Source organism: Dendrobates tinctorius, unplaced genomic scaffold, assembly GCF_039654945.1.
Source record: "Dendrobates tinctorius isolate UK_male_01 unplaced genomic scaffold, ASM3965494v1 ptg000015l, whole genome shotgun sequence".
NCBI lineage: Eukaryota > Metazoa > Chordata > Amphibia > Anura > Dendrobatidae > Dendrobates > Dendrobates tinctorius.
This window is the reverse complement of record NW_027361683.1, coordinates 19,937,824-19,952,338: the sequence shown is the minus strand read 5'-3', so window position 1 is coordinate 19,952,338 and position 14,515 is coordinate 19,937,824. Positions and strand designations below refer to the sequence as shown.

At 42.9% G+C, this 14,515-nt stretch overlaps 1 protein-coding gene across 7 annotated transcripts in view; it reads left to right on the top strand.

Annotated features, from left to right (window-relative positions):
- Positions 1 to 14,515, top strand: part of MAP7D1 (MAP7 domain containing 1) — a 113,186-nt gene that overhangs the window by 82,951 nt on the left and 15,720 nt on the right. For 4 of the 7 annotated variants that reach the window (XM_073562746.1, XM_073562768.1, XM_073562738.1 and 1 more), the window contains 6 exons: positions 203 to 313; positions 1,870 to 1,992; positions 2,087 to 2,226; positions 3,274 to 3,407; positions 3,485 to 3,792; positions 3,882 to 4,104. In XM_073562746.1, the coding sequence (XP_073418847.1) occupies positions 203 to 313; positions 1,870 to 1,992; positions 2,087 to 2,226; positions 3,274 to 3,407; positions 3,485 to 3,792; positions 3,882 to 4,104 (1,039 nt within the window). The remainder of the gene's footprint in view (positions 1 to 202; positions 314 to 1,869; positions 1,993 to 2,086; positions 2,227 to 3,273; positions 3,408 to 3,484; positions 3,793 to 3,881; positions 4,105 to 14,515) is intronic. The other 3 variants (XM_073562751.1, XM_073562760.1, XM_073562756.1) reach the window with 3 other exon arrangements.

Below are 14,515 nucleotides of genomic sequence, written 5' to 3'. Positions count from 1 at the left end.
GGAGGCTGGACTTTGAGCTTTTAGGCGAATGGCTATGTAATGTTTCCAGCCAACTACACTCCTGTGGTGATGTGTATGTCGGGCCTGGGGCTAAACCTCTATAAATGTAGTTGTTGCCGTTGCATGTAGGCTAGAAGGCTGATCTAATAATCAGATACTTATTGTATTGTGCTGTGCTTTTCTTGTTTCTCCTAAACTTTAGCTGTAAATAGATGCTCAGTGTCTGCCGTAAACCTTCCCAGGCATGTAGACTCAATAATCAACAAGCGATTATCTAAATCCTCAGCCACCTTATGGAACTCACCAAACAGAAGTAAGTGTTGTGGAAGTTTTCTAATTCTCCAGGGTTGGCTCATCCTCCTTTGTGTAACAGCAGACCTTGCCTAGGTCTGACATCCTATACTTCAGCATGCCCTGGATGTTACAGTGTGCTTTGAATTAGAGGTTTCTTGCTTGAAGATCACAACCAAGTTGGGGTGTTGCTGCAGGACGACATCTGCTTTAGGATGTGCAGACCCTTTTTTCAAGAAGTTTTATTAATGGCCAAGTCCGTGTATTCAAATGAAAAAGGCAATATATAAAAACTTGCGGCTGAAAGACTCTTAAGACTGTGGATTGCTTTCTGTTTCTCTGGAATGTAGTTACCAGATTTGGCCTCCCAACTATTTCCAGGGCGGATAGCAGAGGAGGAAGCTTGGTCATTGTGGAACAGTGAAGTTGCTGGCCTGTCCTTTCTTTTGTAAATATCCGACTAGACTTACCGCGGATCTGAACTCTTGAAGTGGAAAAACTGCAGCAATGTTATCCAACTATTGATATGTTCATACAAGTGAAAGACACAATTCATGACTACATCATCTTTTCACTGTGACTATAGCGTGTCATGCCATAAAACCTGAGTGGTCAAGTGCTAGGAAACATTAAGCTTTGTCACTACAGTTCTCCAAAAATATTGGTTACAAAGGAATACGTTTTGTCATTCGCAGTAGGTATACATTTTCTATATCATGTAGCCTATGTTAAAGGGAATTGAATATAGCCAACATCTTTAAATATTTGTTTTCAAATTGGCCACTAGAGTGAGAACAAAGCTAATGTTTCCTGTTTTCTACTTATCATTTGTTAGCTTTGCCGTATAGACTGTGACAGGATTAGCAGTAACATATTAACATTAGAAGGTAGGAGCTATTGTCCTGCTGGAGGGCTAGATAATGCATACTACACACGCTATACACACAGGTAATACACTGTATGTAGCTTATCTGTTATTTGCTGAGGGAAGGGGTCATATTCCCATCACTTTCTGGAGACCGTAATAATCTGACATTTCACTGTCAGTTAACGGCCAATCTATTAGGCTGCCATAAAGCACTTGTCCTCCTGTACTATCTATGCATGTACATTGTTGATTTGGCGCATCTTGATAGCAATGTTGGACACTTTTCTTTACATAACCTCTTGATTGAATAACGTTTAGAATAATATTTTGTACAAACGTGATGCAATTTTACTCCTTTTTTTAACTGTCTAAAAGGACCTAAAAAAAATAACTAAACACATAATAAAAGATATGTACCCCAGTTTCTTGGCACAAATTGAGCCAGAATTTCAGCACAGTTACTATTTTAAATCTCTACCTGTGCTCCAGAATGGCTTCTAATGCCAGATATAGGTAAACATAGGGAACTAAATCATATTTGATCCACATTTTCTCAACTGTGAGCGTTTTTTGTATAATGGAAATATTTTTTAATATATTCATAACATTTAGTATTTTTATTTTCACTACCTATTCATTAGTGCCTGTTACCTATTCACAATTGCTTTCTGTCATTTATTTGGTGTGTTGACCTGCTTATCTCTTGGCAGACAGGAGCTTGCAGCTGAGCCCATGGGAGAGCAGTATTGTTGACCGCCTGATGACACCCACCTTGTCCTTCCTAGCACGAAGCCGCAGTGCTGCAACACTCCCTGGTAACAGCAGAGAATTGAGTAAGAGTTTGAGTAGTGTGTTTCTGTAGGTAAACTGCGCTTCAGTCCTCTTTCTCTGGTGTTCTTACTTTCATAACTTTTATATCTTTACCAGGTGCCCATGTATGTCCCCGTTCTGCCTCTGCAAGTCCACTTACACCATGTAGTAATCAAAAGCATCGCTGCTCAGAGCGTCGTAGGACCACAGCCGGCAGTCCTGATGTAACGCCAAGGAAAAGGAATGATTCATCCCCAGTAAGTAGCCTTTACATGTTGGAGGCTTCATTTAAAGAGAACCTGTCAGCTGGATTGTGCACAGTAACCTACAGTCTGTCTCAGGTTGGTGTAGTTATACTGATTAAAATGATACTTTTGTTGATGAAATCCGTCTTGTGGTTGTAGTGTAATCTTTATGTTCAGTTTTGCGTTAATGATATGCTTGTGCTTCGGGGAATGGCTGTGGGGGGTCTTCATGTGGAGCTCTGGTTAGGTATTCATGTGCATGGCTTCTGACAGGTCACTGATCCCTCACTGACTTGCCCCCTAGTTTACATGTACATACTGAGGGAAAAAAAACAAAAAACCTTCTTCAGGCAAGTGCCGGCGGTGGCACCTGCGCTGCAGCATATCACTTCAATATGCATTGGTAGCTGCTACTGCATCGTCGTGTTGGGCGCCATTTTCAAATGGATTTTTTTTTTATATATATATCAGGGTAACCTCAACCACAATATTTATAAGCACAGTACACATGGGATTATGCTGCAGCGCTGGTGCCTCGGCCTGCACCTGCCTGGAGAAGAGGGGGTTTTTTTTTGTCTGTGTTTTTTTTTTTTTTTTTTTTTTTTTTTCTCAGTATGTATATATAATATTCATTATGTAAACTAGGGTGCAGGTCAGTGAGAGATCAGTGACCTGTCAGAAGCCATACAAATGAATACCTAAGCAGAGCACCACATAAAGACCCCCACACACACAGGAATCGTGAGCATTTCATTAACTCAAAACTGAGAATAGAGATTACACCACCACCACAAGACTGATTTCATCAACCAAGGCATCATTGCAATCAGTATAACACTGTGTGTAGGTTACTGTGCACAATCCTGCTGACAGGTTCCCTTTAAGTTAAAAGTACAAGCCTAGTAGCTATTAAATATGTTATCAGACCATAAATCAACACATTGAGTTTCTAGGAAGTTATTTGCCTTTAATATGTTACATGCTGTAGAAATGGGAGTGATTTAAAACATCTTTGCTATAAATATGCCAGATTAATTAATAATCTCTTGTAATCCTTAGAAAAAGAAAGAAAAGAAGGAGAAAGATAGAGAAAATGAACGTGAAAGAAGTGCTTTAGGTAGGGAACGTATCCTGAAAAAACGCCAGTCGCTTCCTGCAACTAAAAGCCGCGTATCCTCCACACCTGACAAAAGGTCAGTCTTACTAAAGAAGGCACATTTTTTTGTCTACTTTGGAATCAGTTTGTAATGGTTTCTTTCCATTTCTGCAGTTTGAAGTCTAAAAATCGCCCGTCCTCGCCATCTACCCCTACCAGGCGGCCAGCTTCACCTTTTCCAAGTCCATCTGCACCACTAACCCCAAAACCACCTTCCCCAAAGGGTGCTCAGGTGACACCCAAGTCTAAAGCGAAGACAGATAAACTAAAGGAAGAGAAGACGCCAGGAAAGGTCAAAGAGAAGAAAGCAGAACACTATGTTGACAAAGAGAGACAGCCATCCCCTGCACCTCAACTGGAGGAATCAACAAAACCCCAGGAACCACCAGAAAGTGCCTCTTCTAGCTTCACACCAAATATAGGTTTGTATCTGGCAGCTGGATGTCTACCATCATCTTAATTGTGTCTCTCTGTAAATATTTTATTAAAACAGTACCTTTTTATATTCCAGACAATTCAGCTACAGTTTCAAGTGCTGCTACTCCTGCACAAGCCGTCATGCCTATTTCTGCTACAGTGAATGTGTCTTCCCCAGCTCCCTCTCCAAGCAAGCCAATGGCGGGCACAACTGATAAAGAGGAGGCTGCCCGTCTACTTGCAGAGAAGAGACGGCAGGCAAGGGAGCAAAGAGAGAAGGAGGAGCAGGAGAGGAGGGAGAGAGAAGAACAAGAAAGGTGAAAACTTTAAACATATGGCTTTTGGGGGTTGGGGAACAGCCAGTGACTACTTTGTGACAAGTGTGGTATGCGATGTACAGAGCAACAATTGGCATTTTTATGATAAAAAAGCGTCAAATAGGCACTTCAAGGCAATCTTTAAATTTATACATGAATATGTTGGATCCTGCAAGTAGGAACATGGCATTACATTACTACATACTAGAGATGGTGCATATCGATTTGCAGGGCTGGTTCAGAGTCCACGTTGCAATCTGTTGACACCGGATGGGAGCTCTGCAAGCCACGTTTTTACTAAGGGCATCCCTGGCTCCTCTTTATATTAGCTATCCTGGCACGACGTCATTGTTGCAGCGTGTGACGCACATCCACTGTGGTGCTAGTCTTACTAATCAAAAGTAGGACGTTAGTTGCGGGCAGATAAGAGGAGCTTTGTAAGGCTCCTGTTCGATGGCCACAGATGGCTGGACCTGTGAATTGATTCACAACATTTCTGCTACACTCTCTAAATTAGCAAGTAACATTCACACCCCTTTACAGAATTATTGTTGCATATGTATCGCTGTTCCAGAAACAGCAATTTATCTTGATTATATTAGACAGCTTATATCCACTAATGTATGGGTAATTTAAGGTTGTTTTGTTCTAAAATTGGATCTGTCAGTAGAATAACCATGCCCATCTAATGTCACCACAATGTCAAGCTTCTTAAACACTACTCACTGCGCAATGTTTCTAAACTTCATTGTTTTTTTTTGTTTTGTTTTTTTTAAGTTTATTTCTGTTTCCCGGCAAATATCTAAATCAAGTTAAGGGGTTGTTGCAGCAGGCTTTTACTGTTGTTGCAGCAGGCTTTTACTTCATCAATATTGCATTTCATCTCCCTTCTCTGCCATTCCCACAAGTTTCCCCACCATCCCTCATCACCTCCCAGCGCTGTGAATGACAACCAAGACCTTCCTAAAGTCTGGGAAAATCTACCATGTTGTATCATAGATATTCACATATGTGGTATTACCCTTGGTGAACTTAGTTCTTGCAGCAGATGGTGTTAGAAACTTAATACCAACTGAGACTGCAGCAGGGTAAGACTGGCTCCATCTCACTGCAGTTCTTTGGAGAGTGCAGCTTCTACTGAGCATGAGCAAGATTTCGGGGTCAGGGAGGACGACTGTGAAAAGAACTTTGCAATCAAACTAGGTGCTTGGAGCAGGACAGGCTCCAGATACCATGATATATGATGCACAGATACGGCAGAGAAATATAGGTATAGTGGAATACGAAAGATTTAACATCTTACATTACATGAATGATATTTAGTGTAAATTTTACAATAGCTCAGAAACTGGCAAATCCTCGCAGTGCACTGTGTGCGCCCTGGGGGCAGGGCTGTGGAGTTGGTAAGCCAAACCTGCGACTCCGACTCCTCAATTTCCCTTACACCGACTCCACGACTCCAACATATATTGCTTATATTTAAGTGAAAAATTTATTGTAGTACAATGTGAACATCAGACATTTAGTCATTTCTATGATCCAATAATCAAGATATTTAGATAGAACATTATCTATTTATTGGAATACAACTTTAGAACACAAAAAACTGTAATAAATTGTAAATGTCATACACTATGTAATATCGATTACATATATATATAGTACAGATCAAAAGTTTGGACACACCTCATTCAAAGAGTTTTCTTTATTTTCATGACTATGAAAATTGTAGATTCACTCTGAAGGCATCAAAACTATGAATTAACACATGTGGAATTATATAATTAACAAAAAAGTGTGAGACAACTGAAAATATGTCTTATATTCTAGGTTCTTCAAAGTAGCCACCTTTTGCTTTGATTACTGCTTTGCACACTCTTGGCATTCTCTTGATGAGCTTCAAGAGGTAGTCACTGGAAATGGTCTTCCCACAGTCTTGAAGAAGTTCCCAGAGATGCTTAGCACTTGTTGGCCCTTTTGCCTTTACTTTGCGGTCCAGCTCACCCCAAACCATCTCGATTGGGTTCAGGTCTGGTGACTGTGGAGGCCAGGTCATCTGGCATAGCACCCCATCACTCTCCTTCTTGGTCAAATAGCCCTTACACAGCCTGGAGGTGGGTTTGAGGTCATTGTCCTGTTGAAAAATAAATGATGGTCCAACTAAACACAAACCGGATGGAATAGCATGCCGCTGCAAGTTGCTGTGGTAGCCATGCTGGTTCAGTATGCCTTCAGTTTTGAATAAATCCCCAACAGTGTTACCAGCAAAGCACCCCCACACCATCACACCACCTCCTCCATGCTTCACGGTGGGAACCAGGCATGTGGAGTCCATCCGTTCACCTTTTCTGCGTCGCACAAAGACATGGTGGTTGGAACCAAAGATCTCAAATTTGGACTCCTCAGACATATATATACTGTATGTGTGTGTATGTATGTGTGTGTGTGTGTGTGTGTATATATATATATATATATATATATATATATATATATATATATAACACACACACTATGACTTATCTCGGCTAAGATAAAGCCTGGATCCTCAAGCTACATTCACACTATGGGCGTAGCCAGGATCAAACCTTGGGGGGGGGGTGTCAGAACCTCATACTGTTCAGCAGAATTTCATGCTGCACACCTCAGCTGCTGCAGAACCTCATACTGCACGCACCTGCACTTGAAAATAAAGCCTGCACCTTAAGAAGATGTGGTGATGAATGCAGTATATGTATTCCAACTATCAATTGATGTTGATGTGTAACTGAAGACGAACAATGCCTGTCCTGGGCGTCCTTTTGGGCAGCTGTGAGGTGTACCTGACTGGTGCTAAAAAAAAAAAAAGGAGTGTTAGTCTGTGTGCTATCCGGCTTTCATTCTTTTTGGTACAGATATGATATGGATAGACAGATATGGATATATAGAGCAGATTTCTAATCTGCTTTTGCTATTGAAAACATTAGCTATGAGCTCAAAAACCTTTCAGGTGATGCGGTTTTTAAAAAGCAGATCTGCTTTTGCAACTGAAAAACGTATCCTCAAAAAACGCAGGAAAAACGCTGTGTGAGAATGTAGCCTTACATCAGGAATAGAACAGTCATTTATAGGACATTTCATAACTTTCCAAAATTCCTATGAAAAAATATTCAGCACATTCTGCACTGAACTACTGTACCCAATTTATTATATATTTTAGGAGTCGGTCCATTTTATGCCGACTCCAACTCCGACTCCACCAAAATAAGCTCCGACTCCACAGCCCTGCCTGGGGGAATTCAAAAGTTTTTTTCTTTTTAGACCGGACAGTATATTTCTCCACAGTGTATTACGGGTAACACATAGTCTTCTATACAGTTTAATGAGCCTCACATATTGCTCTATACAGTATAATTGAGCCCCATATATTGCTCTATACAGTATAATGAGCCCCATATATTGCTCCATACATTATAATTGAGCCCCATATATTGCTCTATACAGTATGAGCCCCATATATTGCTCCATACAGCATAATGAGCCCCATATAGTGCTCCATACAGATTGAGCCCTATATATTGTTCCATACAGAATAATGGACCTGATATACAGTTGGGGAAAAAAAGTATTTAGACAGCCACCAATTGTGCAAGTTCTCCCACTTAAAAAGATGAGAGGCCTGTAATTAACATCATAGTTAGACCACAACTATGAGAGTCAAAATGAGAAAACACATTGAGAAAATCACCTTGTCTGGTTTGGCAAGATTTATTTTGCAAATTATGGTGGAAAATAAGTACCTTATTTTTCGGATTATAAGACGCACTTTTTCCGGTACTGTTGCTGCAGGCCCCAGACTGGGATGAGGGGGGGTGTCTGGTGGTGCTTCGGGGGTATACGGTACTGTTGCGGGTGCCTGGTGCTGCTGCGGTTGTGTCTCAGGTGCTGCCAGGTTTCAACGCTGAAATCTCATCTCTTCATCTTGGTGCCATTTACCTGGAGTCCACCGCACAGGAAACCATGGAACTGCTGGGGCTCTGGACTTTCACAAAATGTCGGCAGAGCCCTGGCAGCACCGGAGACACACCCGAAGCAGCATCGGGCAGCAGCGCCGAACCCCACTGGGCACCCGCAGCCCCGGGCAGCAGCACCAGACACCTACGACGCGCCACACATCGTAACATCCACTCATCCCAGCCTGCAGCATCACCCCACTACTACCTCCTCCAGTAGCGACCCTGGGACCCCATGTCACCGCAGCCACCCCCCCCCCCCCCGTATAATGCTCCTTACAGAATAGTGGACCCCGTATAATGCTCCATACAGAATAATGGACCCCATATAATGCTCCATCAGAATAATGGATTCCATATAATGCTCCATACAGAATGGATGCCAAAATAATGTTCCGTACAGAATAATGGATCCCATATAAGGCTCCGTACAGAATAATGGACCCTGTATAATGCTCCATACAGAATAATGGACCCCAAAATAATGTTCAGTACAGAATAATGGACCCCGTATAATGCGCTGTACAGAATAATGGAACCCATAACCATCTCGATTGGGTTCAGGTCTGGTGACTGTGGAGGCCAGGTCATCTGGCATAGCACCCCATCACTCTCCTTCTTGGTCAAATAGCCCTTACACAGCCTGGAGGTGGGTTTGAGGTCATTGTCCTGTTGAAAAATAAATGATGGTCCAACTAAACACAAACCGGATGGAATAGCATGCCGCTGCAAGTACAGAATAATGGACACCATATAATGCTCTATACAGAAGAGCAGCATATCAACATCCGCTTGTAGGATAAGGCTATTTATACCAAAGGTATTTATTGAATTGTTTGTACCTTGGTTTTAATAATTATTAATAAAAATTAGGATGTATTACTCCATGCTGTATCTATCTTTGCTGTTACTCCCATATAATGCTCTATACAGAATGCCCATATGCACCATACAGAATGAGCACCATACAGTATGGAACCCAATATTATGATGCCCTGTACAGTGTTGACCCCATATAATGATGCTCTGTACAGTGTGGACCCCAATATTATGATGCTCTGTACAGTATGGGCCCCATATAATGATGCCCTGTACAGTATGGGCCCATGTAATGAGGCTCTGTATAGTATGGGCCCCATATAATGATGCTCAGCACAATAATGACCCCATATAATGATGCTCTGCACAGTATGGGCCCCATGTAATGAGGCTCTGTACAGTATGGGCCCCATGTAATGAGGCTCTGCACAGTATGGGCCCCATGTAATGATGGTCAGCACAGTATGGGCCCCATATAATGATGCTCAGCACAGTATGGGCCCCGTATAATGATGCTCAGCACAGTATGGGCCCCGTATAATGATGCTCTGCACAGTATGGGCCCCGTATAATGATGCTCAGCACAGTATGGGCCCCGTATAATGATGCTCAGCACAGTGTGGGCCCCGTATAATGATGCTCAGCACAGTGTGGGCCCCGTATAATGATGCTCTGCACAGTGTGGGCCCCGTATAATGATGCTCTGCACAGTGTGGGCCCCGTATAATGATGCTCTGCACAGTGTGGGCCCCGTATAATGATGCTCTGCACAGTGTGGGCCCCGTATAATGATGCTCTGCACAGTGTGGGCCCCGTATAATGATGCTCTGCACAGTGTGGGCCCCGTATAATGATGCTCTGCACAGTGTGGGCCCCGTATAATGATGCTCTGCACAGTGTGGGCCCCGTATAATGATGCTCTGCACAGTGTGGGCCCCGTATAATGATGCTCTGCACAGTGTGGGCCCCGTATAATGATGCTCTGCACAGTGTGGACCCCGTATAATGATGCTCTGCACAGTGTGGGCCCCGTATAATGATGCTCTGCACAGTGTGGGCCCCGTATAATGATGCTCTGCACAGTGTGGGCCCCGTATAATGATGCTCTGCACAGTGTGGGCCCCGTATAATGATGCTCTGCACAGTGTGGGCCCCGTATAATGATGCTCTGCACAGTGTGGGCCCCGTATAATGATGCTCTGCACAGTGTGGGCCCCGTATAATGATGCTCTGCACAGTGTGGGCCCCGTATAATGATGCTCTGCACAGTGTGGGCCCCGTATAATGATGCTCTGCACAGTGTGGGCCCCGTATAATGATGCTCTGTACAGTGTGGGCCCCGTATAATGATGCTCTGCACAGTGTGGGCCCCGTATAATGATGCTCTGCACAGTGTGGGCCCCGTATAATGATGCTCTGCACAGTGTGGACCCCGTATAATGATGCTCTGTACAGTGTGGGCCCCGTATAATGATGCTCTGCACAGTGTGGGCCCCGTATAATGATGCTCTGCACAGTGTGGGCCCCGTATAATGATGCTCTGCACAGTGTGGGCCCCGTATAATGATGCTCTGCACAGTGTGGGCCCCGTATAATGATGCTCTGCACAGTGTGGGCCCCGTATAATGATGCTCTGCACAGTGTGGGCCCCGTATAATGATGCTCTGCACAGTGTGGGCCCCGTATAATGATGCTCTGCACAGTGTGGGCCCCGTATAATGATGCTCTGCACAGTGTGGGCCCCGTATAATGATGCTCTGCACAGTGTGGGCCCCGTATAATGATGCTCTGCACAGTGTGGGCCCCGTATAATGATGCGCTGCACAGTGTGGGCCCCGTATAATGATGCTCTGCACAGTGTGGGCCCCGTATAATGATGCTCTGCACAGTGTGGGCCCCGTATAATGATGCTCTGCACAGTGTGGGCCCCGTATAATGATGCTCTGCACAGTGTGGGCCCCGTATAATGATGCTCTGCACAGTGTGGGCCCCGTATAATGATGCTCTGCACAGTGTGGGCCCCGTATAATGATGCTCTGCACAGTGTGGGCCCCGTATAATGATGCTCTGCACAGTGTGGGCCCCGTATAATGATGCGCTGCACAGTGTGGGCCCCGTATAATGATGCGCTGCACAGTGTGGGCCCCGTATAATGCTCCATATATTTAAAAAAAATAAATAGTCAAATACTCAGTATTTCTCACTAGCCACAGACCCTGTCTCTTCTGCCTCTCTGCACTGAGATGTCAGGACAAGAGGGCACGCTGTAGTGATGTCATTGTGTCCTCTGCTCTGAGATGTCACTGAGTCATAAGACGCAGAAGAGACAGGACCTGCGGGGAACGAGGAGCGGTAAGGATTGCAAACAGTTTAAAGCAGGGGCCCCATAGGGTGCTGGTGTCCCCGACGGCGATTGGGCATCTTTGTTTGCTCAGGGCTCTGGCGCTTGCCCAGGTGGTGACGTCGTCCCTGGGTTGGAGATATGGATTACAGCCTGATTACAGTGAATGGCTGTACTCGTAAAATGCTGAGTGTTCAGAAAGGATTATAGTCATTCTGGGATGGATTTGCAAACTAAGTACACCATCCTCAACAGGGCTAGGCAACTTATTTCATGCCATATAGAAATGATACTGTTAGATCTGGTGACAGAAACAATGCACTTACAGCGAAGCTCCAAATTTAGTGAAGTTTTACTTGTATACCGTAGGTTAAAAAAGCAACGAGTCTATCAACCGCAGTGTTACATGATCTAATATAGTTTAATTGCTTGATTAATTAACAATGCAGTTTGTTTCTTTTTATATCCTGACGTCATATCTATCATTACCACTTGAAAACATATTCGAGAAAGATCTAGATAGCTGTCGGCATGAGGGAGAACAGGACTCAAGTTTAATGTTGAGTAATGGTACTACTGCATGTACTGTGTATAGTAAATGGAAATATTCTAGGGATTACAGAGCTCTAAGCATCATAAAATGTTTAGTATCGGAAAAAGCTGTATGAAAAGAGCAATTTATTAGTATGACGTGATAAGAAACCTTTCTCTAAAAGCAGGAAATGTTTACTGCATATGCAGTCTTGGTATATGACGTGATTTCATTGTGCCCTTTGCTTTTACAAATTCTTTGAGCTCCTGTTTCCGGACCTGCAATCAGAATGGAGATTTAAAACCCCTCAGCAATTCATGATGACCTATGTCTATGTTTATGTTTGTTTTCATGTCCCTGCAAGTTATTTTTAATTTTTTTGTGTAGAAAGGGGAAACCTAATAATGTATTGTAGAATATCTCTGCACAGAAGCTTTATTGTTATTAGGCCTTTTGCTAAATGTTTACACGTTCTTGTCATTCATTGTTGAATCTATTCACTAGTCTGTATTTCTGTTAAAGTTTTAAAACCTGGCAGTGTCCGTCTTTCCTGTGTAATCAGTAGAGCCTATTAAAGAGGAACTCCAACGGGACACATTTACAGCGCTTTCAGTCATTCTCCACACATGGATGGCTATCTTTCCACCAGGCAGTTTGTATTACAAAATGGAGCAAAATAGTGGACCATGCATTTAAATAAGCAAAACGTGCAATATTCTCCAAGATCGTACAAAAGTCTCCATACATATGACATATAGTCATAGTATAGTTCTGACTATGGTCAGTTCCTTTCCGTCACACTCAAAAAGGTCCTTGTTTAAAACGTTTGGCGTGATGTGCTCTATTTCTTTTGGAAAGCATTCCTATAGATACACACCGTCAAAATTGTTGGTACCCCTCGTTTACTGACAGAAAAACCCACAATGGTCACAGAAATAACTCGAATCTGACAAAAGTAATAATTAATCAAAAATCTATGAAAATGAACGAATGAAAGTCAGATATTGCTTTTCAACCATGCTTCCATAGAATTTAAAAAAAAATTAAAACTCATGAAATAGGACGGGACAGAAATGATGGTACCCTTAAGTTAATATTTTGTTGCACAACCTTTTGAGGCAATCACTGCAATCAAACAATTCTTGTAACTGTCAATGAGACTAAAAAGGAAGAAAAAAATGTTTATAAAATGGAAAGAGGGAGGCATATCTAAAGAAGAATATAATGCTGTCTGCAGAACCTGCAGGGCACAAATCAGATTATCTAAAGCTGACAATGAATTGAGGCTTGCAAGAGATGTCAAAAGCAATAGTAAAGGATTTTGGGGATATGTCAAAAGTAAAAGAAAATTCAAAGATGCTGTAGGATTTTTACAGGATGAAAAGGATGAAATGGTAAGACAGAATGTTGAGAAGGCCGAACTTTTAAATTCCTATTTTGCATCTGTTTTCTCTCAGAAAAGAAATGTAACATCAACTATTCTTCACTGTCCTATTAAGGGAATAGAAGAATCCAGGATATCTATAAACAGAAAGATAGTGAGGAAACACTTAGCTAACCTAAATAAATTCAAGTCTCCAGGTCCAGATGAATTACACCCCAGAGTACTGAAGGAGATAGCAGAAGAAATTTTTGAACCCCTCTCCATAATCTTTGAAAATTCTTGGAGAACAGGAGAAGTGCCAGAAGACTGGAGAAGAGCAAATGTTGTTCCTATCTTCAAAAAGGGGAAGAAGGTGGACCCAGGCAACTATAGGCCGGTGAGTCTGACTTCTATACCAGGAAAGATCTTTGAACAAATTATTAAACAACATGTATGTCAATACCTGGATAAGAATGAAGTGATTAAACAGAGTCAGCATGGGTTTGTAACTAATAAGTCATGTCAGACTAACCTAATTTCCTTCTATGACGGTATCACTGATTGGGTGGATCAAGGAAATGCTGTAGATATAGTATATCTTGACTTCAGCAAAGCATTTGACAAAGTCTCTCATACAATCCTTATTGAAAAAATGACAAAGTATGGAATGGACAAGGCAACTGTTAGGTGGATTCATAACTGGCTTAGTGATCGGACACAAAGAGTGGTCGTAAATGGCTGCACATCCAGTAGGAAGAATGTCTCAAGTGGGGTACCACAGGGCTCTGTCCTCGGCCCTGTATTGTTCAACATCTTTATCAACGATTTAGATGAAGGAATTGAGGGTAAACTGATTAAATTTGCTGATGACACAAAGCTAGGAGGGATAGCTAATACTAGAGAAGAGAGAGAGGATTCAAAAAGATTTAAATAAACTGGAGAAGTGGGCAGCAACTAACAGAATGGTTTTTAACAGTGAGAAATGCAAAGTACTACATCTGGGCAATAAAAATGAAAAAGCATATATAGAATGGGAGGAATAGGGCTAAGTGACAGCACATGTGAAAAAGACTTGGGTATACTAATAGATCACAGACTGAATATGAGTCAACAGTGTGATGAAGCAGCAAAAAAGGCAAATGCAATTCTAGGATGTATTCAGCGTCGGACTGGCCCACCGGGGAACCGGAGGATTCTCCGGTGGGCCCTGGCACCTGCTGGCATACAGGGCCAGCAGTTGCCTAGGGCCCCCGCTGCTCCAGGGGCCCCCAGCCAGTGGTGTGTCGCACACCATGCAGCTGCTATGGGGGCCCCTGCCAGCGGAGCAGCAGCGGGTGTCAGGAGGCAGGAGCCCCTGTCCCCGCTGC